Below are 25997 nucleotides of genomic sequence, written 5' to 3' on the forward strand. Positions count from 1 at the left end.
TTTTTCTTTTTGCTGTGCTGACATTTGCAAAGGTGGGTAAAACTGTTGGGACCTTTTCACAAATCGAGGCAGGAGCATCGTACCTATATAAGTAGTACTTCACTGCCCTACACCCACAGTTTAAAAAAAAAAGGTTCACTTAATGTCCTTGATAAAGCAAAAAAAGTATTGAATTTGACCCTAAACTATATGTATTTGTCTTAATATTCTCTGTAATATTAAGTACTTCTGGTACACACTGAAGTATGAATGTTGTCTTGAAAAAAAATGGGTGATTGAGTTGTAAGCTGAACTAGCAGCCTTTGTCATAGAAGATTTTTACTTGCGAGAACTGACAAACTAGTTACCCATTCAGGCCTTGATGTTTGGCAGGTATTTCCTCATAAATTAAATGACCCAATCATTTTAAGGAAAACTGACAGTATTCTAGAAAACTTCTATCTGCCTCTCCTCCCAGGTTTCCCAAAACTGGAGATTTTTCTGATGAGATCAGTGTTCCCCACAAATATTTTATAAAAGCTATTTGTCAGGGGGGCACCTGGGTGGCTCAGTGGGTTAAAGCCTCTGCCTTCGACTCAGGTCATGATCCCAGTGTCCTGGGATTGAGCCCCGCTTTGGGGGGCTCTGCTCAGCGGGGAGCCTGCTTCCCTGCCTACTTGTGATTTTTGTCTGTCAAATAAATAAATAAAATCTTAAAAAAAAAAAAGCTATTTTCAGTATGCAGAAGACCTACACAACTTAGTGAATCAGTATTTTCCATATAACCAATGCATGAGGGTACAAATCATGCATGGGTAAAAGATCCACTCAAATTAGAGATTAATGGGTTTTAATATAACATCACAAAAAGTTAAGTGTTAGGGTTTCAGATTCCCACATTTCAACTAACCACAAGTATCTCAAAAGGCTACTAAAATACACCCTTCCTTTCCTAATTACATATCTGCATGAGGCTAGACTTTCTTCACATACTTTAAAAAAGAAAAGAATATATTGACTATAGAAACAAATACGAGAATCCAGCAGTCCTCTGTGAAGATGGACTTTGAAGAGACTTGTAAAAAACAGTGCCATACCACTTTCACTTGTTTTGAGAAATATGGTTGGTTGGTTAACAGGCAATGAGTTTAAGTTAATATTTAAATGAACTAACTTTTAAAATGTTTTAATTACTAATACAGTAAATATCAACACTTACAATTCCACTTAAACTAAAGCTCTTTGGGATCTTCTTAATTTAAGAGTATAAAAGGATCTTAAGTTTGAGAACCACTAGTGTGACAATGTCTACATGACTAAATCAATTTACAGAAAATTCAAGCAGCCCTACTTGGAGATCATGTCAGTCTGTTCCTATTGTTGTATATGTTGTATGATGTCTAATGTCTATGTCGAAATAATTATCAACAAGTAAGATATTTTTGGTACAATGGCTGTATTTGGGTAGTAGGGCAAAAGATCATTGAAAACATGTTTACCTCCAGAGAGGTTTCCCATTAAATCTCTCTTTCCCTTCTTCCCTCCTGTTTCAGTTAAATTTGAGAATTGTAAGAACTCTTTTTTTTTTTAAGATTTTATTTATTTGACAGACAGAGATCACAAGTAGGCAGAGAGGCAGGTAGAAAGAGAGGGGGGAGGAAGCAGGCTCCCCTCTGAGCAGAGAGTCCGACGCAGGGCTCGATCCCAGGACCCTGAGATCATGACCTGAGCCGAAGGCAGAGCCTTTAACCACTGAGCCACCCAGGCACCCCAATTGTAAGAACTCTTAATACTCTGTTTTTAGTTCCTTTTCCCAGACCATCCACCTATTCAGAGTAATGTTAGGGAAGACACCTTAAAATAAAATAAAGTTAAAATAAAGTTTATTACCAATTTGTTCTACCACTTACTGTGGTATACTTTACTGCCAAGTCGTGAGGTAGGTAGGCAGTGTGATTTAAACATACTCCTGAAAATAATTCTGGGAAGTACTCATCATGTTAACATACACAAGAGGGAACATGTTCAGACTTTCAGCTTGCTCAGGATTTGAACCTGTGTCATGCACTGCTGCAGTTTCTACATCAGCCCATTATTAGCCCATTAGGGATGGTTGATGCAGCAACTCTGTATCATTGGACATAGTATCACATTTTAGAACATGGTTGTTGGGTTTGTTTGTTTTAATTCTTAAGGTTATAAGAAAACCTTTGCTAAATATTTAACTTAAGGAAAAGAGATGAATTATTCCACTGGAAAAACAAAACCCCCAGCTGATTTAAAGTACAGGAAAGATTCAGAAAAACAAATCTTGACTCTGAAAAGAACGAACTTCCAGGGACCATTGCTATTCTCCCTCATGATTTTGATAACAATAAAAGGGGGGTAGGTGCAGAGATCCTACAGAAACTTAAGTATAGCCAGATGTTTTCAGTTTGACAAACCAGAAAAGGAAAGGGATTTTCCAGCTAATACTTTAATTTTTGATAGGAAAATAAGGGATGATTACAAGTGGGAAAGGGCAGGGGTTCCAAGTTTCAAAAAAAGCCTTCCATGCAGCTGATAGTCATTTGCCTTACCTAGAGAATTATAGGACAACACAAGGCTAGGTAGGGGCTCTCTAACTCTATTGAGGATTAACAATGAAATAAACAAAGTAACATTCTCAGCCATAAACAAAAAGGGCTGAATTCAAACACCGGTTAAAAAACAAAAAAAAGTACCCATAATTTGGGGGCCCTTACTATTCATGATAAGGGGCAATATGTTAATTACATGCTTATATATTTTTATTTCAAGTTAATAAAACATCCATATCTGTATATTTAAGTGAAATGCTTAGATAAAAACCTAAGGTACCACTTGGTGAACATGATGGGAGACAGCCAAAATGTAGCCCACTACAGTGCTGTTTCTTCAGACTACCACATGTACCTTATTAACTATAGGAATGCACATGATGTAATGCTGTGTTTCCACATGTCCCAATCCTCACTCTGCTTCTGTGCTCCTGCCTCACTGTACCGTGCCTCAGTTTTCAGTATGAAACTATGACAACCATAGTTCTTTTGGTTAAAGTTTGGGAGGTATTTAATTAAAACTTCCATTCTACGTATTATTTCCACAGTCCAGTAATTTATTTTAAATTTGAGTAATTTCAAATTCCACAAACAAAACTGAAGAACAGCAATATTTTGTTTGAATTCTCTCTTCTGTACACTCAGTGATCTAAAACACCACAATATCCAACATACACAAACCTCAGGGAAGGGTTAGTAAATACACACAGATTGGAATCATGGTGCGCTTTGTTCCTGAATGGAATGGTCCCACAGAAAAAGCACAGGATACAGCACAACATAAGGGCACCTGTTACATATGAAGTGAGCAAAAACACACTAGCATTTTCTATATGCATAATGAGAAATCCTGCATAGGTTAGAGGGCCTTTTATGCTCATTTAAAAGTCAGGCAGTTTGTCTGTAATGCATTTTTCAAATAATTTGGAGAGCACTGCAATCCAATGTAGGATATGCTGATTAGTGTTGTTTTGTTGGCATTGACAGTCTTACACATGGTCACATACCAATATTTTTGCTGTAGCTTTTAAGTAAAGAGATTTAAATGCATTTAGACAATACATATCGAAAGCTGTTTACATACACTAAATTTAAGAGATTCAATATTAGAGTTTTTTTTTTCTTTAAACACTACAGAGTGCAAATCAGATTCTTCACAACAGATTGAGTATTAAGCAGTTCTTCAAAGTATGAGGGGGAAGAAAAAAAAAAAAGCCCAAGTGAATAAAACATTGAAACTATTCCCCTTTGAAAATAAATTCTAAAATGATGCGGAATGTGAAATAAGCTTTTAACACAGGTGATCCGAGTTTATAGTTAGAAACAAAGTAGTCCTTCATGAAATAAAGGTTACAAGAACATGTGCCTGTTTTCCCGTTATAAACTGAGAAGTGGGTAGAGACGATGTTTCAGTAAGAAAATATGCGACTACAGGATCAGCTTTCTGTCTCACATGCTGTACCCAAAGCCAGGCTGTGGCTGCCCATAGGGTGGTGCAGTATAACCATAGCCAAAAGGTGCCTGGGGAGGGACTGCAACACTGGGTCCTGCTGTCAGCATCAACTGGGGCTGACCTAGAGAAGAAAAACATGAAGGGTCAGAGGGTGGGGAGGCAGTGGGTGGGAGAAATTGTTAACACTGTAGGACTATCACACTCTAATCTCACACACTCTTAACAACATAATCACAACTTATGAGTTTTGTAGTGGCTCTTTTGACTATCACAATTTTGGCATGACAATCACCTTAATAAAAAGGGTTCTGCCTGAAAAGCCAACAATTCAGGGCAGAGGACAGAACTATAACAGTAACTATGTTATTTCATTTCATTTAAAGCAATACACACAGACGTGCCTGACATGACTGAGCAAGACAGCTGCCAATAAGCTCATCACTCCATGGTACTCATACATTATATAACATGTTTTTTTGTTTGTTTTTATATTTTATGTTTGTTTATTTGACAAAGACAGAGTGAGAGAGGGAACACAAGCAGGAGGAGTGGGAGAGAGAGGGAGAAGCAGGCCTCCCGCTGAGCAGAGAGCCCGATGCAGGGCTTGATCCCAACACCCTGAGCTGAAGGCAGATGCTCAACAACTGTTAGGGTGACAATATATAGGCCTAGAAAAGCTTAATTTTTTAATGGACGTGTTTTCCTACAGATGAACTTTTAAAGTGAGATTTAAATTTCTGATTTAGGGCACCTGGGTGGCTCAGTGGATTAAAGCCTCTGCCTTAGGCTCAGGTCATGATCTCAGGTCCTGGGATGGAGCCCCACATCGGGCTCTCTGCTCAGCAGGGAGCCTGCTTCTTCCTCTCTCTCTGCCTGCCTCTCTGCCTGCTTGTGATCTCTCTGTCAAATAAATAAATAAAATCTCTAAAAGAAAAATAAAATAAATTTCTGATTTAGGTTTCTGATTTAAATTCCTGATTTAGACACTCAGTAGGTTAGCGTCTGATTCCTGACTCTCAGGTCATGATTGTAGGGTTGTGGGAGCCCCGAAGCTGGGCTCTGCACTAATCAGGGAGTCCTGCTTAAGATTCTCTCTCCTTCTCCCTCTACCCCTGCCCCCTGCTCGCATGCAAGGGAGATTTCTCCCTCTCTCTAAAGTAAATAAATAATCTAAAAAAAAGAAGAAAAAAAACAAAAAAACTGATTTAAACATATCTAAGTAGTAATGAAATGAAATGATAATATAATGTATATCTAGCAAAGAATCTAGTACTAAAACAAAAATAAGACATTGAAATATACATTAGGTATGAATACTTGAGTATATACACCCTGTTTCAAATACTATGTTAATGCTCTTATGTACTTCATTTAAAAAAAAAAATTTAAGTAAACTATCCCCCCAACAGTGGGGCTCGAATTCACAACTCTGAGCTCAAGAGTCGCAGTCTCTACTGACTGAGCCAGCCAGGCGCCCAACACTCTTAAGTATTTTAAGTAGTGGTTGACCACATAAAGAAAACAACCTGTAGAAAACCCGTCTTATTTAAAGGGAGAAAACAACATAATACCTCTACCCACGCCCCCGCAGAAGTAGACTTAATCCCCCAAATGAATGTAAACCTAGTGCAAGGTTTCTCTCAGACAAGTGACCTCATGTCTCTTTTTTATGAACAACGAAAATTGTTGTTTGCGAGTAAATTCTTTTTGGAAATCAGCAGTTTGTAAAAATCACTTTTAACCTTGATGCTGAAATTTTGAACTGCCTAGACCGACTCTCCATTTAAACGCTCTGAAGATAAGCCAAATTCAGTAGGTGCCCCCAAAGTATTACGGTATACTGTGTTTCCTATCTCAAATATATCAAACATCTTGCTCCAATCTTTTAACCTGCTTTAATCTAATCATCTTTAATCTTTTAGATTTATCTTCTCCAACTTTATCAAAACCACACAGTCCTCTAAATTCCCCGAATCCTTTTAATATATAATAAAAAGGAGATAACTGTTATAATAGATTTGTATTTTGTCATTTCCTTTAGCAAGGTGGTCACAATTTTATGCTTTCCTCCAATGAACACCTGGTTTTAGTGCTGTAATTTATAGCTGCCTAATTCATTGTTCAAATGAGTATGCTCACCAAGAGTAAAAGGGAAAAGGGAAGTAGCTCAGACTTGCACATAGAAGAAATTAAACTGCCTTCAATATTCACGGAGAGTCTCAAGATCCTCTCTCTCTGGAAAGTTCTCAAATGGAAATAACCCAGTCCTCTGCCCTGGTTAGAACTTAGAGATATACTCTTTATGCAAAGCACACTAAAGACACCCTTGGCATGTTCTCTCACTTTCTGCATTTCTGAAAACTGAACTCATTAATATTTCTTTCTTAGTAATTTACGAATCAACCAGTGAGCAGGCAATAGGAAAATTAAAGTTATGATCTTAAGTGACTGGTTTTTAATACTGTCTTTGCATTTAAGATGACCTTAATCAAGGGCACCTGGGTGGCTCAGTGGGTTAAATAAAGCCTCTGCCTTTGGCTCAGGTCATGATCCCAGGGTCCTGGGATCGAGCCCCGCATCGGGCTCCCTGCTCAGCACGGAGCCTGCTTCCCTTCCTCTCTCTCTCTGCCTGCCTCTCTGCCTACTTGTGATCTCTGTCTGTCAAATAGGTAAATGGAATCTTTAAAAAAAAAAAAAAAAAAAAAAAAGATGACCTTAATCAACAATTTCAAAGTCTGCTTTAAGACTGTTTTCAGAAAAAGATGGCAGAATTATTCCTAAACTCAGTGAGCCTTTTGCACTTTAAAAACTTACTATATTTCTGTTTTGAGGTAGGATCCCTACAGAATTAAAATGTCTGCCTAATACTTTTCTGTGGGGTTAAACAAAGAGAGCGAGATTACCATAAACAATAGGTTGAGTCTCTGTAGCTTGTTCTTCTTCTTTTCTCAGTGACTCTGAAGCATCTAATTTATCCACCTGGAGAAAAACAGGTAATGTTACTTAGCACCTCAAAAGTATTACAAACCTAGGTTTATGGCAGAAAGTGGAAAAGCCTTAGTATGTTAAATTTTGTCAAAATAAAACAGACTAAAGAACATTCTCAGGCCCCCTCAAATTCATTGGCAATGTTCACAGTTCAGTCAAGGTGATTTTTAGCACTGTCATTATAAACCCTCAGGAAGGAGGGATTTATAAATGCCATAAAAGCTCACGCCAGGCTAAAACTGGGCATGCTAGGATGCAGCCAGCCTGAGGGAGGGAAATAACGAGAAGGAACCACTTTTTCAAATGAAGTTTAAACCATGTCAAAGGTAATAATAATGAACTCATGACCAGGCAAAACTTCCCTCCCCAAAGGAAAAGATATTCAAAGAAGTAAATGAGTTAATGACTGGACAAATGCTCATTTGGAATAAGCTATCTTTTGCCAATTGTGCAGTTTCTGCTGATAATTGTTAACAGGTGCAGACTGAAGTTTAAGACACGAAGTGGCCCCATATTCCTTTGTTTTAGATAAAGACAGGCTGCATGTTCTAATGCTCTATTTTCTAAGAAGTAGAAATAGTAGTAGAAATGCCTGATTTTTGCCCCAGTGTCTCTAAGAATTTTTTTTGCTTTTAATTAAGCAAAGTAGTAAATGGCTATTACATGCTAACTACTCTAAATAAAAGTGGATAGTATCAGAAAGAACTAATACTGTAGGAGTCCGAATCTTTAAAAAAAAGTTTAAAAAAAAAAAAAAGTGAAAGAAAAAGGAGCTGGAGTACGTAGGTCCTTCCACAAACTAGTTGAGTGACCCTGGCAGACCATTACACCGATCCTCAAATTTCCTGTCTGTATAATGATAGCTGAGTAAGATATTCTGCAAAATTTATTCTAGGACTAACAGGATTTGGTTCTGTTATTCTGTGAAAAATTGGGGAGAAATGTTATTAGGACAGTGGGCTTATGGGATGTCTACTATACAACTTCCACCTGCATTTTAAATTATATCTGTCTTTTAAATTATATTTAAAAGTCTATCATTATACCTGAGGTAAAACTAAAACTTCAAATTTTGATGTTATCTATTACTCGTGGTCTTCAAAGTCCTAAGTGTGTTGGGTGAGATGGTGGGTAGAGTGCAGGAAAAACTTCTAATGAATCGTCATGGCGTATTCTTCAGAAAGGTAAACAGTGAAAATCACAAAAAAAGACATGCAGACTTTAGTAAAAAATTATAAAGACCGGGTCCTAAAAAGGTTAAAGTAGCCTGTAGTTTCTATTTGAAACGATTTAAAATTGCATGTGTGAGTCTTTACATAGGTTATTAAGGTCAGGACAGTATTTTATACATATTTTGTCCCATATTAAATATTATAAATGTAAATCAAATCCGTTCTAGTTTATCAGAGAATAATCTGAGAAAAGCTGAGGTACACACCCTAGATACCTTCAGATAAAACATGGTTTTTCTACACTTGGAAAATGGATTGGTTATGCTTTTGTATGCCGTTTTCCTATTTTATGGCCTATGTGTTCAAGTGTTACAAATTACACCTATATCAAATTAAAAACAACTATGGAATAGAAGTACCATGAGAAATACCCAATATTTGGCATTCAAGCTTAAAAATTATTTCAGCTGTATACTTTAAAGCACAGTCTGTGCCATCAGGGTCACATAGGGTTTTGCTAACTAAACAGTATCCAAGAGTGAGCTAAAGAGGTTATACAAAAAAATACATGGATGAGTGTAAATAACTTCCAAGTTATTAGAAGAAAAATGAAACACCAACCAAAAAAAGTCACCACTGCATAATACATTTCCAGACTTTCAAGGAAAAGAATCTGAAGGGAACACATGTTTAAACATTAATGTCAGAGGTGAACTTAAATCAAATGTTCAAGAAAGATGTCCTATTAAAGTAGTACACATTAAAGACTTAGAAGAAAAGCTAGCAATACCACAATGCCCAGACATGGTCACAGACAGGTTGGGCATGGGGGGAAAAAAACAAAAAATAGTAACTCTGAAGGAACAGCATCAAATTAAGCAAAAATTTTATTTTTCTATATAATGGGACAGCCTCTGGCACAGCAACATCTAATTTTTGTTTCCACTGACCCAATTTAGATTGCTCAAAAAAGAAAAGCAGAGAAGGCTTTAATGAACATAAGCTTTTGTTAAGAGCTGTAACAAAAGTTTCTGATCCTTGGATTTAAAAAGAAAAATACAGGTAAGCATGTCACTGAGTTCAGTTCCATCTGTACTATTAAAAATTCACTATAATGTAAAAGGCTTTTCCACAAAGACTGCAATATGCTGCAGAGGAAAAGTTAACATGCAGTCAGTTATTTTGGTGTATGTGTGCATGAAAAAAAGGCAAAAGTACTGAAGCAAGAAGTGAGATCTGAAGATGACTGTTGCTATACAGGCTCTCAAGGAAACACACACAGCCCACAGCAATGCTTTAAGAGTTTCAAAAGTAGTATGATGTAATTGCAATGACTGTTGTACATGCTTGATTTAAAACAATGCATAACACTGCAGTTCAATTACCTGTTTTTCACACACACGCTTTCTAACTGCCTTGCTTTACTAGCTGCTGAAGGGCCTCACACACAATGCATTTTACTCAGGTTTGCCATAAGTTCCAATGGTGATTCCAGTTTGGTTCAACATAATGCCAAGGCATTGTCCCCCACCCAAAGTCTTTCAAATTTGTTTCAACCCTCCTTTACCTTCCCACCCTTTTAGTACAACAATTTGATACCAGTCATAAGTTTTTTTCATTTACACTGGGATGGAGACAAGCCAATGAAGGAAGCAGCAACCAAAAAGGTGCCTAAATTTGACCTTGGACAAGCCAACGGATGAATAACAGCAAATTTTAGGTAGCTTCAGAGGTGTGCCTTATTACAGGAAGAAGTTAATATTGCTTCATTATATACAGAAATAATCCATGTTGCTTAGCAACAATTATAGCAAGCTACTCTCACGATTAAAAAAGTTTTGATTCTTCTTGACAATGGACTAGCACCATAAGAACTGGACACCTGGAGAAACATGAGGAAAGTCTCTTCGGAAGCAGCTAGTATCTCTTGTATCTACTTTCAGCAAAAAATTAGTAAGAATCAAGAGATCAGAAACTGGATCACAGTCCTTCAATACCAAAAAAAAAAAACCCCAAAAAGCCTTTTAGGGCATATATATACATATATAAATTCAACAACTGTCAGGCAAAGCTCACAAAATAAAACCAGAGGCTGCTTAAATTTATTTAGAGTATTAAGAAAATCCTATTATGGTCCAGATACCCTGACAGGGAAGAGAAATTTCCTGAAACTTTGGAATTAATATGGAAACTCACCAGGCTCGGTTTTTAATAATATATTTAAGAGAGACTGTGAACCAACTACTGATTAGCCTCCTGCCCTTCCTAAAGCCTATTAGCCGATTAGTAGCAAACATCTACTAATGTCCTACAGCTCTATTATAGTTATGTTTCAAGGGACTTGCAGAGGCTTTAGTGAAAATTTATTTGGGGGAAAAAGCAGCAGCAGCAGTGTAGAAAAGGAAGGAAAAAAAATCATGCAAATTCCTTAGACTTAGTCCTCCAGACTTAAAGATGGAAAAGAATCAACTTTCACCTTTTCCTTTATTGCATCAACCTGCAAAGGAATTCAGAAGGTGCAGCTTAGAAAAAAAATCAAATTCCATATTGAGCATAAAAAGGTAGAATCAGCAACAAAGGTTTAGGGGAGAAACAACTAACCACTAAAAAAGGCATGAGAAAAGTGAAAATAAAGGGCATACTGGAAGCAAAATTTAGGATTTTTTTTTAAACTTCAGAGCTTATTGCAGAAGAATTTATGCTAGTCAGTGTGATAGAAAGCAGCTTAATCGCTAGTAAAACTTACAGCATTTCGGTTAACAGCAGCTTACAGCCAGGTCTCTTAAATTGGCATTATGCATATGAAAAGAAGCTATTCTCATCTATGGCTAATATAAGGCAACCGTTTTCTTATACTGGATTTCAAGCAGTTTTTATACCAAAAATATTAATTCTTATAAAATTATGACTCAACACAATGGTATCTACTTAGATGGCACCCTAAGGAAATATTCATACTAGGGGTCATTAGCAGTACTTTTTTTTCCCCCTTTACTCAGACATGCTGAAGAGATCAGATGTGAGACTGATTTTAATAAGCATGTTTTATTTTAACAAATGGATCCCTTAGGACCATTTAAAAATGTTCTACAGTAAAAAAGCTAGTAACTGTTGAGGATCAAGTAATTAAAAAAAATTATGACATCAAAAAGGCACATTAAGTGAATTTTGTAAGATGATTATACCCACGGCTTGTTTAATGCATTTTTAGGTAATATGTTGTTAATTATTAACCTGCTATGGTATTTTTAAATTAGGGGTTAAGCTACCAAAATGTACTACCAGAAGATCAATGGAATGTTAAGAATATAGATTTTGCTTCCCCAGAAGAAAACAGGCAGATATATTAAAGTCAAGAAGCAACCAAATAAAAGGGAATCTACACTACTAAGTTATGGATATCTGAGTTATAAGAACTGATTTGAGGAAGATGTTATTTTGGGGGGAAAAAAAATCTTTTTAGTAGATGTTTAAAAAAACCCAAACATACAATATAGAAGTAACACTATTCACCCTCAGAAATACATGGAGGGTAAACATTCTGACAAGTTATGTTTGAGTTCCCTTTTCCATTCAATTCATTTGTCAGACATTACAAATTACTGAAAAATAAAAATATTTTATGACAACCAAATGACTTAACACTTCTACTAGAGAAAAAACATTTGAAAAAAATAAATCTGCATGTGGAATTTTACAAATCCTTAAAATAAATAGTTCTGAATATACTCAGAGGCACCATTACCTTTGTCAAGTATTCCTTCATGACCTGGATGAAATAGGGCATGGCAAAATCCATGATATTGTGCCTCCATGCAGTTTCCAGGACAACATCTGGCCTTAAAAGATCATAACAGGTAAAAAGACAAGCTCCGAAGCACTCTCTTTTTTCTTCCTGCAAAAACCACTGTAGGAGTTCTTCAGCCAACTCAGTATCTTTAGATTCAGAGGCATACTGCATTGCATCCTATTCAAAGGAAAGGATGAAGGTCAAACATTAAACTCAAATATAATAAACTGGCAAAACGAGTAATACAATGAGGGAGGAAAACATTTAAAATTGATTTCTTGAAAGAAAAGATGACAGGGTGACTTTTTTGTTTTTTAAACAGAGGTTTGACACAAACAGATGACCCTTAGAATCAAGAAAATGACTTAATTACCATCCCCCTCAAATGGGGGATTAAAGGCAATTCTCATATACTGATACTTGTATAGACCATAATCCTTCAAATATAACATTCTTAGAGTTAAAACAGATCATCCAGTTCTTGATTTAATAGGGCTGCCCCCACCAACTTTATCCACCTTGTACAGGCTATCTTTCTTGCACAGCTCTACACTCTGTTTCCAGCGATTGTTGCCTTTGAAGAGATAAGCAGCAATTCTTCTGAACTCGATGAGTTCATGTTTTTCCAAACGTTGAGCAAGTGAGATATTGTCAAAGTTGTCATAAGCATCTATTGATGTTCGCAGAGCCTTTAAAAAACAAAAAAATCCAATGCCAAATCAGTTTTAGTTTAAAACTTGTTCCATCATTTTTTATCAAGAAGTCATTACTGTGTCTGACTTAACCAATACGCTGTATGATGTGTATGTCTAAAATACAAGTTGATCAATGAGCCTTCTTATAATACAACAGCCTAGATTCAAGCATCAGGCCTGAAAGTTGCAAGCTGAAGAAGTACTGAGGTTCTTCGATCTGACTGTTTAACAATGTCCTCAAAGGCACTATAAAATTTATAAAAGGTACTATAAAAAATGTAGAATTTCTAAAGGTGCAATTTTCTCCAAGGTTTTCAGTATCAAGAACTAACTTGAACAGTTACGAAAATGGGAGGATTTGTAATCTGGAGGATAAGATTCTTTGCTTTAGAGAAACTCCTGATACAATTAAACATGGTACTTAGTAATACAGATTAGCATGAGATCTGAACCCATCACACTGAGAGTAAGAGAAAAAAAAAGGGAACAAACTTAACCTTAATTCTTTTTTTTTTTTAAATCTTTTTTATTTATTTGACAGACAGAGATCACAAGCAGGCAGAGCAGCAGGCAGAGAGAGGGGGAAGCAGGGTCCCCACTGAGCAGAGAGCCCCATGTGGGGCTTGATCCCAGGACCCTGAGATCATGCCCTAGGCTGAAGGCAGAGGCTTAACACACTGAGCCACCCAGGTACCCCTACCTTAATTCTAATTTTATGTTTGCAAAATTCTTCCCTAGCAAAAGTTTATTAAAAGACAGATACTAATATACTATTGGGCAAGAAAAGCAGAGAATAAATACACTTAATACCAAGTAAGTTTTAGTTAAGAGACCAAAGACTTTCTGAACTTCACCTAAAATCTAGATGATCAGGAAGAAAGTAACTACAATATTTTTCTAAAGCATCAACTAAGACATGATCTAAGCAAAATTCTGCAAACTTGGCAATTAGAACTCAGATTTATCAATCCTGAAAACATCACTAAATTTAGATCCCAAGCATCTAAGTACCTACTGTTTACAATCCTAAGGGATAATGGGCTTTTTTTTTAACCCAAACACATCAACTTAACCACTCAATCATAACCTGAGTTTTTGAAAATATATGCAAGAAATAAAAGGTTTTACCTGATAATCTTCTTCTGTAATGAAGAGGTTGTTCAGTGATTCGTTCACAGATTTGTTATTGTGGTTTTGAACTGAACGCAAATATGGTTTCACCAGCGGTAGCTGTTTAACCTTTAAAATAAAGAGTTTTGTTACAAACAGAGCATATCCTTAACATTCAACAAAAGTTATCCAAACATGTCTTAGTTCCTTGCTGAGATTCTTAAGGTTGTTGTTTTTTTTTTCCCCAAATTTTATTTATTTGACACAGAGAGAGAGAGAGAGAGAGAGAGAGAAGAGAGAGAGAATACACGTGCATGCACGTATAAGCAGGGGAAGTGGCAGAGGGAGAAACAGGGTCCCCACTGAGCAGGAAGCCCAATACAGGGCTGGATCCCAGGACTCTGGGATCATGATCCAAGCTGAAGGCAGCCGTTTAACCAATTAAGGCACCACCCTGAAATTCTGAAGTTTTTAAAATTACCTTGCTGAAATAATTGACAGCACGAGTATGATCCAACCGTGGAGACAGCACCATCAGCAAATCATTTAACAACAGAGGCTTGAATTCTAAGTAGAACTGTATTGCTCTGTAGTATAGTTCTACATTGGCAACCTAAAATGGGAAAAATCCACATGTAAATTAAGAGTCATTTCCTAATGAGCTTTCTCCTTTCAAAGCTTCTATCTTCTGAAGAAGATACACACCTTGGTAATGATATCTTTGAACTGCCCTTCTTTCCAGGCATCAGTTGGATGATTCATCATAGTAATTATGGCATTATCATATTCTTCGTACTTGTCATACAAAAACACCAATTCTGCCCAAAGATGAGCTTGTTCTGCAGCTCTAAGCACCTACGTAAGAAAAGACTTAAATGCTTTAGATAGGAATCTGTAATTCTAGCTAAAGCCTAAAAAAGGAAAGATGTTTTAAAGTTTTCATTACAGCTACAGAGCCACCTCACAATGTTAAAAGGCTGGGTTACCTTAGGAATATTCACTCTGGACCAGAACAGCTCCAGATGCTCCCTCATTTTCTGTGGCTTAAATTTAGAATATAGAATAGCTAATTCGGTAAACATTCCCATATGAGCTCGCTCAAGTCCCAGCGCTGCTTCCAACATGGTTATCAGTTCTTCAAAGTAGCCTCGATCCTGAATAAGGGAAATACACAATTAAAGATAAGACCATCTGCAGCAATAGCACTCAATTAATTAAAGACCCCTGTTCATTACCTGATAGTAGTTGATAAGTTCCTCCAATTCATCTGCATGTACTACTATATGAAGCCCACACATCTGAGCAAGACGAAACTCCTTGCCATCTACACAGGCGAAGCAGACCTATAACAAAAGTTTCAATTATGTAAACTCAAATATAAACATGGCTGGTTAATTCAATTAATCAGTTTAAAGAGATTTCCAAGAATCTTAATTCTTCGAACTGGTATTAAGATTACCTCTTTCCATGTTCGAGTACTGTTAGCTTTCCTAGCTCCATCAACAGCTGCCTGATATTCACCCAGATGAACCAGGGTAGATGCCAAGCGTCCAAAATTGGAAACATTATTATACAACAGTTTAGCAGCATCATACATCTTTTCATCATAACAACGGTCACCAACCTGAAACAAATACAATTCATTTTCAGTAAGTGTAAACTTGATCCTCTTTCCAAAGTCATAACTCAATTTAATACTGAGAAACATTTTTTCTTGGAAATCATCAGTTGTGATAGGTTAGATACTATTAAAAAAGTTGCTTAACAGCTTATTTTTTACACTCTGAAAAAAATCTGAACAGGAAACCCACTTGTTGGATATGAGCATTATTTGGCCCATTGATGAATTCTTCTAACTCTGCAAGGCGATTTGTTTTAGCCAGGGCAAATATCAATTCTGTCTCCACATAGGACTCACGAGCCTTCTTACGGGCCATCTGCAAGTACTTCACTAGTTCTTCCCAGTTTCCTAGGTATAAAGAAGAAAGTAAGTCCAAACACTAACATCTTAACATTTACCTTTTCACTCAAATAAACCAGAATTGTTAATTTCCTTTCTAAGGAAACAATAGAGAATAATAAATATAAATGATGAAAAGTATCTAAAATGGCAAAATTTTTATTACATTCTGTATTATCACCGACCAAATGAATAGCTGAATTCCCCTTTTCCTTAAAGTTGTCAGATTAGAAATCAATCAAAATTTTATGAGATTTCCAAAACCACAATGAGATACCACCTCACACCAGTCAGAATGGCTAAAATTCAGAAGTCAGGAAATGAAAGATGCTGGCAAGGACACAGAGAAAGAGGAACCCTCCTACACTGTTGGTAGGAATGCAAGCTGGTGCAACCACTCTGGAAAATAGCATGGAGGTTCCTCAAAACGTTGAAAATAGAGCTCTCCTACGACCCAGCAATCGCACTACTGGGTATTTACCCTAAAGATACAAATGTAGTGATCCGAAGGGGCATGTGCACCCGAATGTTTATAGCAGCAATGTCCACAATAGCCAAGCTATGGAAAGAACCTAGATGTCCATCAACAGATAAATGGATAAAGAAGATGTGGTGTATACACACACACACACGATGGAATACTATGCAGCCATCAAAAGAAATGAAATCTTGCCATTTGCGACAACGTGGATGAAACTAGAGGGTATTATGCTTAGCAAATAAGTCAATCAGAGAAAGACAATTATCATATCATCTCCCTAATTTGAGGAAGTTGAGAGGCAATGAGAGGGATTTGAGGGGTAGGAAAAGAATAAATGAAACAAGATGGGATTGGGAGGGAGACAAACCGTAAGAGACTCTCAATCTCACAAAACAAACTGAGGGTTGCCGGGGTGGGGGGGGGGGAGGGGGGGTAGGGAGAGGGAGGTGGGGTTATGGACATTGGGGAAGGTATGTGCTATGGTGAGTGCTGTGAAGTGTGTAAACCTGGCGATTCATGGACCTGTACCCCTGGGGCTAATAATACATTATATGTTAATAAAAAAATAAAAAAATAGATTTTTTTTTTAAGAAAAAAAATTTTTATGAGATTTCAGGGGTGCCTAGGTGGCTCAGTCAGTTAAGCATCTGCCTTTAGCACAAGTCATGATCCCAGGGATTTCTGCATTGGAATCCCTGCTCAGCGGGGAGCCTGCTTCTTCCTCCCCCTGCTCCCCTCCACCTCCGCTTGTGCTCCCTCTCGCTATATCTTTCAAATAAATAAAATCTTAAAAAGAATTCTGAGATTTGAAAACAGAAAATATTCCCTGTGGATCTTTTTAAGTTCACAAAATGCAGCCCTTCTGTATGCGGACTAAGATGGAGTGCTAAATTTCTTCACAAGTAACCATGCAGTATCTCATTCCTATATAAATTCAGAATAGACCAATATCTTAATGCCTAGCTTAATCATAGCTTAGGTACATTTTCTGAGGTCACAAACACATAAAAGTAAGAAGTCATACCACTAGTATTGGCAGCTTGAACAACTTCCATATAGGATGAAGGATCATCTGCTTTGATATAAGAATCAATGGCTTCTTTCACCATTCCTTTCTGCAACTGGGCTTTTGCAAGCTGACTCCAGACTGCAGGTTCATTGCAGCGTTCAGCAAACTCATATGCCCGATCCAAATTTCCAATATGTTCAATCAAGACCTAGGCAAACAATTTTTTAATCTGGACTGTAGTAGAATGAATCTTGCCACATAGCTATTACATTTAAACAGTTAGGATTGTGCTCGCTTCGGCAGCACATATAATAAATAGTTAGGATTTTATTGCTTTTCTATGCCAAAGCAATCAATTATGCTGAGCCTAACAGTATAATGCATACTTTGAATCAACTTAGGCAATCTGAAGATCTACCTGAACTGCTGAAGTATTGACATCAAATTTCCGGAAAATGGCAAATGCTTCTTCGAACAACTCATTGCAGATGGCAATATTGGCAATATCTGGGGCATCATAATTATCCAGGCGGTTAATATACTCCATAACACGTGTACGGTCAGCCTTGATTGCAGTGAGGATGAGGAGGTTTTGCAGATTCCTTTCAAGAAAAAAAAATTGCATTATTTCAATATCTTATTAGTCATAAAGAATAAACATTGTGGCTGTGAAGAGTTTTTTGTCTCAGAGGCAGGGTGAGAAGAGGAGGCTATTAGAAGAGTCAGAATTCAAACAACATTCTCTAAGCTTTGTCTTTTTCTTCTCAAAAGTCATAGGCCGTAATTTAAGACTGAATATTAATAGCCAATGGACCCTTCTTAGAGCATACCTGTGTTCACTGAATACAGAGTTATCAAGGACAATTTTCTCCAGCAGTTCAATGAGTTCATTAGGAAGGTCTGCAGTCATAAAAGCCTTGACAGTTACTGACACTTCTTCAGGGTCCTGAGTCTCAGACAAGGCTGTCTGTACAACCTACAAAGTATACAGAGAGAGATATGTATATACACATACATATGTATCTGTGTATATGTGTATGTATGTGCATATATATACATATATATATTTGTTTATTTAGGGAGTTAAAGTACTGAAAATCAAGGTGGTTACTGAAGACATTATCTGATAAGAATAAGGTGGCATCTCAGCAGAAAACCTGAAATAAGAATGAGGGAGGAAAAATACCTTTAAACTCCTCACACAAGGTCTTTCTACACAAATCCACGTATACCCACATCATGTGTACTTCCAGTCTCTAGAAAAACCACCCTAATTACGTAACTTCTTTTTCCCTGATTAAAATATTATCTGTAATAACCACTCCTCATTATCACTTTAATGGCTAAATATGAATTCAACTACATAGATGTGGCAATACTGACTCAGTAATTCCTCTATTTTTGGCTAATTGTATGGCTCCCAGGAAGCTTTGTATCCAAAATGGGAATTTTCCTTAGACATGCTTCCTAGGAAAGGAACAAAAAATAAATAACCTTCAAATTATTCTCTTCTATATTTATACTTCTATCAAAAGAATTTAAAAACCATTAAGAACCCTCAATTTTTAGGGTTCTAAAAAACATATTTATGATGTGTGTGCAATATATGTTAGTATAATTTTATTTTCTACTTTTTACTGCCTTCTCTCATACTTAAATATGATCTATTTGAGTACATACGGGTATGGTGACAGGAAAGGTTTTATTCATAGTTAAAAAGATAAGCCTTAAACACATCTGTCAATTTTACCTGGTCAATTAGGGGTCTCCTGTAAGGATTGCTTTCCAGCAGCACACTACCCCATAATTCTGGATCCTTTCGGCGTACCAAATAGCGGGAAAGACTTTTGAAGAGGGAATTCTCATTGCAAACCTAAATAAGATACTAAAGGTTAGTTTCAAAATAAAAAGTAAAGACTTTCTATAGACTAACTTTAGTTTTAAAGGTTATTTCTTATGATTTATACCCTGTTAATGTTTCTTTTTTTAATCCATCACTTTTACATATAACCCTGAACAGGTCACAACCAAGTTTTATTAAAATTCAGTATGTGCTACAAAGGACATTATTGGGGCAATGACAAAACTAGAATAAGAGAGATTTTAAAATTATTCTGTCAGTATCAAGATGACTAAAGTTTGTATCTACAGTGTGGTCATGAAAACATTTTCTAAGACCCTTAGTCTTAGAAAATACACACTGAGGAAGTATGTACCATATTCTCATATGTACATATATATACATATACATATATGTATGGTGTGTATGTGTGTTTATGTATGAGACAGTGAATGAGAACACAGGTGATATAACTACTGGGGTTAAAATGTTAGTCGGTGAATATAGACTTAATTTACTATTTTGGCCCCTTTAAATTCACAATTATTGGCAAATAAAGTTTTTTTAAAAAGCACACAACTACAAGGAATGCTCTGTATCACCTAAAGCCACCGCGAAACTCAAAATTCACTAATCTAACATTATACAACAGGTATTTAAAAATGCAGCCTTCCCTCTGTAAACATTTAGCTAGCAGTACTCACATTAATAAGTTCCAGATCACACTGGCCACGTTCATAAGCAACACAGGCCAGATGTGGATCTCTCTTCTCACAATACTTTCCAACAACGCGACTGTCATAATAAGGATTTTCACGAAGAAATCTCTCTGGGTTGTTATTACTGTCTATGTAGATTTTGGCTAATGCATTGTGAGTAGCAGGCTCCTCACAGCCTTCATGAATTCTGGCCTCTAGCCAAGGCAGAAGCAGTTTCAATCTAGTATTTCAAAACAAAACAAAACAAAAAACCACATACACACACAAAACAACAACACAAAACCACACATGATATATTATTAAAAAACACACAACTCTTGACAATGCTAACTACAGAAATACCTTCCGGTATATAACATGCTCTCCTTTATGTAATTTTGAATTCTCAACAATTCTGTTACAAATTGGGAAATTAAGATTCAGAGACGGCTAAATGATTTGCCCAAGATTATACAAAAGGTATAGAGGACTCTCTTCAGAATCTCCCAGACCTATCTGCTACATTATTTAGATAGGATATAGAAAAAAGAGATTATAGATTCATACTTTTTTTTAAATACTGGACAAAATACCTAGACTTCAGATAAATTTTGTTTGGAAGTAAGATGGGAATGTCATATAAAAAACCAGGCCAGATTATCTAAGGTTCTTTATCATTTTTCTTTTTAAAGATTTTATTTATTTATTTGACAGATGAAGATCACAGGTAGGCAGAGAGAGAAGAGGAAGCAGGCTCCCCGCTGAGCAGCGAGCCCGATGCGGGGCTCGACCCCAGGACCCTGAGATCATGACCTGAGCCGAAGGCAGAGGCTTTAACTACTGAGCCACCCAGGCGCCCCCCTTATAAGTTTTTTTAAAGATTTTATTTATTTATTTGACTGAGAGAGAGAGAGTGAGAGCAGGAACACAAGCAGGGGGAGTGGGAGAGGGAGAAGTAGGCTTCCTGCAGAGCAGGGAGCCCGATGCTGGGCTCAAACCCAAGACCCTGGGATTAGGACCTGAGCTGAAGGCAGACGCCTAACGACTGAGCCACCCAGGTGCCCCGGTTCCTTACAATTTTAACACAATTAACAGACATTACCTACAGCCAAAGGGGGCAGTCCCCTAAGTACACAATGTGAACAAAATCTGGTGGCTTTAGAAGCTCTGGGTTTAATAATTCTAGCAGTCATTTGACTACTCCACCAAGGATCATGGTTTCACTAAGCTATAGTTTATGTTTCAGTGGTTCTGATGACCCAATACTCTTTTGACAATGGTATAAGTATTAAAAGCACCTAGAGGAGGCGCCTGGCTGGCTCAGTTGGTGGAACCTCCAACCCTTGATCTCAGGGTCATGAGTTCAAGCCCCACGCTGGGTGAGAAGATTACTTAAATAAACAAACTTAAAAAAAATAATAATAAAAATAAAAGCACCCACAGGAAAAATAGCAAGCCATATTTTGGCTACCAAACTCATATAGCTATTATGAACTCACTCCCATTAGGGTAAAGACATGAATTTGTATTAAGGCAAAAAAATCATGGTCCTATAAGCAAGTGCAACACAAGCAAATACGCCATGGCAACTGAAAAAATAAGTATTAGCTAAGGCGTATCTAAACTAGTGACTCAGATGTGAATCTAGTTTATCACAATGTAATTTGTAACTTAAAGACAAAATTGTCTAAGTTTATCTGGCTATTTGCTTAGAATATACAAACAAGATGGTTTTCAGGTATTAGATTGAAGATGCAACTAAAACCTCTTTCTAAATGTTAAATTATTATGACCTATAATCAGTTCAGACCAGGCTCAAGTTTTTAAAATCAGTATTATATTCTGTATTTCCATTATCTTTGAATACAGAATTTTCCTGTTTGAAATATTCAAATACAAATTCTAGAATACCATTTCAAGGATACCTATACCAACTCAGGTTAAAATTAAACCCCATAGGTTTTCTTGTTATCTTTTCATAGTCAGAGTAACTTCCCACAGTTAAACCAATCCACCAACCTCATTTACTACAGTAACACTTTCTAAATCAGTTCATCAAAATTTCCCAGCTAAAAAAAGACTTCATGGTATAATAAATACTAGAAGCACTTATACTATATTCTCCTCTACTGGAAATTCAGAATTCATATTATCACGTTAAGGTTCAAATTAAAAATCAGTTTAACCCAGAGTTACACAGGGAATTCTTTTCTCTCATTATACCTGACATAAATTAATTAAAGAATCAGTTACTAAAACAGTGGTGTCATACCTAACTAAAAGGAGGCCTTTTACATAGTTTACATTAGAAACATATCCAAACCATAGCTGTAATTATAAACATGTAAATAATATCTATGACAAAACTGTAATGTTTCAGAAAACAGATTTCTTTCCCAGCAATATAGCTAGCTTGTCACTTCTAAATTAGGTGTCTCCAGGGAATTATGATCCAGTTTTATCAAACAGCTTTTAGGCAAATGAGAGTCTATATTTTTTATCCATTAGCCTGCTAAGAGAGACTACTAATTTATCACATTTATGTAGGTTAAAATGGTACTACACCTGTTTCTTTTTTCAACCTCAGCAACAAGCTCATCAGTAGAGAATTGACCTCTTACAACAAGAATTAAATTTTTAATGACATCCTCAGAGCAATCAACATCAAGCAATCCTCCAATAACCACAGGAAGTCGACTTGGATTCACCTATGGTTAAAAAAAATGCCATTATGTCACTAACAAGCAAAGCAAAAAGGGAGTTTTAAAAAAAAACAAAACTCTTATTTCCCTCTTTGAAACTCAATTTTAAAGTTCAGTAATAAACCAAGAGTCTAAATTTATAAGTAGACACAAAAAGGAGGAAAGGGGTTGGTTAATTACCTCAGCATTGCTCTAAATCCAAAGAAGCTACAGGATGTGTATGAAAGACTAATTAAAAGACCTCCATTACAGCAAAACTGCTTTTCCATTTCTCAAGTTAGAAGGTAAGGTTTCAAATATCTATGTTTAAGACGGTTTTAAAACTGCTCTAGAGTTTATGGCTCTACATGGACACCTCAGGGGTTGGGTTATCAAGTAACTAGTGTGTAGGTCACCCAACTTTTTCAACTACATTAGTCTGTTCTGTTTTATGCTTAATATGAAGGTAAAATTCTAATCCAAATAAGGATTCTGAACAGGAAAAGAAAAAAGTTGCCAGGCACTGTAGCAGGCTACTCCCATTTTGTAGAGTTTCAAAAGGATATGAAGATTTTCAGAGTGTGATAAGTAGAATTTACAGTAAGGTATTTTTTAAGTATTACTTACCTTCTGTACATATATCTCTATATACTTTTGAAGATTATTTCTATATAAATAGAGCACCAAATCATGGACAAAGTCAAATCGATCACATACAATGATAAGTGGTAACTGATCTGTTAGCTTTGCTTCCTGAAAAAAGAACAAAAAGAAGACTATCAAATCTATGTAAAATATGAGAATCTATTCTACACTGGCAAGAGAGGCTCACATAAACTTGGTTCTTCTCTCAAAGAAAGAAATGCCCCAGTAGCTGGTGTTCCACTAAATTTTTTTAATTCCACTAAATTTTTAGTAAGCTAGACTTAGATTCATAGCAAAATACCAAGTCCTTTCCACATACACCCTTTACCAAAAAAAAGTAACAGATTTGTGAGCCACCAGTGTTATTTAGGATATAAAATAATCCCAGTAGGACTTTCATTAACAGTAACATTGCAAATGAGTTTGGAGTTGACTTAAGAACTACAGTTACATTACAAAAATGACGACATAAATGGTTCAGAGTTGTTTCAAACTAATGATTTTTTACCCCTCCCAAATTCCAATCTACGTGGCCTGCCTCTAACACTATTACAATAAAGTCTAAAGGAGCAGCATGATGGTTAAGAAAAAAAAAAAAAAGAGAGAGAGAGAGAGAGAGAGAGAAAAGCAAGCACATAAGGAAAAGACATCTTTAAATTACCAATTGCTTTTATCATTACAAATACCAAGCTATAATCCTACTTACAGATTGACACAGATGTTACAGACAGGTTGGTAAGACCTGTACTGGGCATTTACCTGATACATGTCCTGTTACATTCCACAGATATAAGGTACAGCACAAAAAACAATAGTTTCCATCAGGAATTCATTTATACACAGTGAAACATTCCTCAATAAATGATTCCTCTATGTCAGTCTACTAACGAAGTACAACTAAGCAGAACAGGACTTTCCCCAATGACAGCCACTGAGAACATTTGCAATGTTAAAATAAAATGGTTCGTAAGTTTAGTGCATATCACTCATCCAATTATAAATAATTTGAAGAATAGCCTATGAAATGTTCAGAGAACACCAAACTAACTATGGGAGTCAGGAGAAATTCCAAATAAAAAATCAAAATGGCTGTAAATCTGAAGTGGAAGTCCAGCTGCAGATTTTTGCCATTAAGGAAAGTCTAAAGCATGTATTATTTAGCACCATGGAAACTCTGTACTAACAGCTACAATAATTTCTAGAAAAAATGTTGATCTACCTATCCGTAAGATTTCAGTTGGCCAAGTTTTTCCTACTAAATGAACATCAGAAAGTCAGTGGATCACCACACTAATTTTCTTTTTCCTCTTTAATATCCACATAAAATATTATATACTTTATTTTACCACTTAGAAAATACACTTAACAGTAATGTAAGATTACCTAGGTGTTCTAGTCTCATGCATGGGTCTTTAAGAATTCTGCTGGTTAAGACAACTATACTGTATTTCTGAAGAAAATTTAAGATTTAGAAACGTAGATTAAAAACTAGTGTATTTTCTTGACTGCCTAAATTTGCATATGATTTCACATATGGGAAAAATGCTATTCATAGTTTAAATTATTTCCTAAAAAGGTTAACTCACTAGCTATTATGGTTAAACATTTTAAAGAACAAAACTGAAATTATATAAACACGTTCAGAGGTTTTCTTAAACGTTAAGTTATTCACTTAAATCGTATTTATTGAGTACCTATATATTGGACACTGTTCTTATGCACTAAGATATAGCAGGGAACAAGGTAAAGCATTCTCTCAGGGAACCATGTTCTGGTGGAAAAAGGCAAGGTCTTGTAATGTTAAGTGTTTTAAAGAAAAATAAAGCAGGACATGGATGAGGTGAAGACGGAAGGTAGGTTTTATTCTAAACATGGTAATCTGAGACATCCTTGCTCATAACATTTCATCAGAAATCTGAATAAAGGCAAGGAATTCTTGTCATGAAGATTTGAGAAAAAAAGTAGAAAAGGGCACAAGCAATGTCCTGGGGCAGGAGAGGGTTCAGGGAGTTCCAGGAATAGCAAGCAGGCCAGTGTGGTTTAAGTACAACCAGAAAAGAAAAATGATAAAAGAAATAAGATCAAAGGTAGCAGAAAGCAGATCATGGGTCTGAAGAACAGTTCCATGCTTTCTACAGAGAGCTATAGTTCCACAGGGTGAATGCATGAGCCAAATGATTCTAATGACAACATTTCATCCTGCTCACAGGCTACTTTAAAGAAGTCATAATCAATCGGCGTTGGTGATATAGTGGTGAGCATAGCTGCCTTCCAAAGAAGTCATAATCTACCAATCTCTGTATTCCCTGTGGCTAACACATAAATGGCACTTGAATGTTCAGGATCAGAGTATTTTTCTTCTCAGAGTTTACATATCACACCAGTCAATTATCATACAGCTAGTGTCTCCAAAATGAAATTTAATGACCACGATGATGAGATGTAGCATTATACAGGTCAATAAAGAAAGTGAATGAAGTTCATTCTTACTACTGAGGTACAAGGTAGAATACAACAGTAATATCTAAGTACTGAGCTCCCATTTCAGGCTGAAGATAAGACACAAGGTTTACCTTTAACTTCGGCTGGAAATAAAATTCCTTCATAAAGTCAGGAATAACATAAAACCAAAGGGAAAACTTGCCTGATAGAAAATGATCACATGTTGGCTGACTCTACCTTATTTCCAAGGTCCACCAACACAGTTTATTAACAATAGTTATCACTCAAACACCTATGGTATACAAGGTACTTGACTAGATGAACACAGCTTCTGGCTGGAGAAACTGAGGCTAAGGCATACTAGTCAATTTGCCTTAGGTAACAGCTAGACAAATACCAAATGAACAAACAATAGCTAATGACACAAACAGAATTTGAACCAGGGCTGACTGGTTTAAAAGCCCAGAAAAAACAT

At 36.3% G+C, this 25997-nt stretch overlaps 1 protein-coding gene across 2 annotated transcripts in view; it reads right to left on the bottom strand.

Annotated features, from left to right (window-relative positions):
* Positions 1-3092: 3092 nt before the first annotated feature.
* CLTC (clathrin heavy chain) overlaps positions 3093-25997 on the bottom strand; it is a 64280-nt gene continuing 41375 nt past the window's right edge. Inside the window, exons 15-33 of one of the 2 annotated variants that reach the window (XM_080826046.1) lie at positions 23063-23188; positions 22320-22462; positions 19761-19995; positions 18967-19089; positions 18047-18192; positions 17635-17818; positions 17232-17424; positions 15578-15735; positions 15226-15390; positions 15002-15109; positions 14753-14920; positions 14472-14621; positions 14248-14379; positions 13785-13895; positions 12480-12650; positions 11917-12138; positions 10648-10668; positions 6915-6990; positions 3093-4132 (exon numbers count right to left, since the gene is read on the bottom strand). In XM_080826046.1, coding sequence (XP_080682172.1) covers positions 4008-4132; positions 6915-6990; positions 10648-10668; positions 11917-12138; positions 12480-12650; positions 13785-13895; positions 14248-14379; positions 14472-14621; positions 14753-14920; positions 15002-15109; positions 15226-15390; positions 15578-15735; positions 17232-17424; positions 17635-17818; positions 18047-18192; positions 18967-19089; positions 19761-19995; positions 22320-22462; positions 23063-23188 — 2757 coding nt within the window. In that variant the 3' untranslated portion in view covers positions 3093-4007. The remainder of the gene's footprint in view (positions 4133-6914; positions 6991-10647; positions 10669-11916; positions 12139-12479; positions 12651-13784; positions 13896-14247; positions 14380-14471; positions 14622-14752; positions 14921-15001; positions 15110-15225; positions 15391-15577; positions 15736-17231; positions 17425-17634; positions 17819-18046; positions 18193-18966; positions 19090-19760; positions 19996-22319; positions 22463-23062; positions 23189-25997) is intronic. The other variant, XM_080826047.1, reaches the window with a different exon arrangement.

The sequence above is a fragment of the Martes martes genome (genome assembly GCF_963455335.1).
Source record: "Martes martes genome assembly, chromosome: 16".
NCBI lineage: Eukaryota > Metazoa > Chordata > Mammalia > Carnivora > Mustelidae > Martes > Martes martes.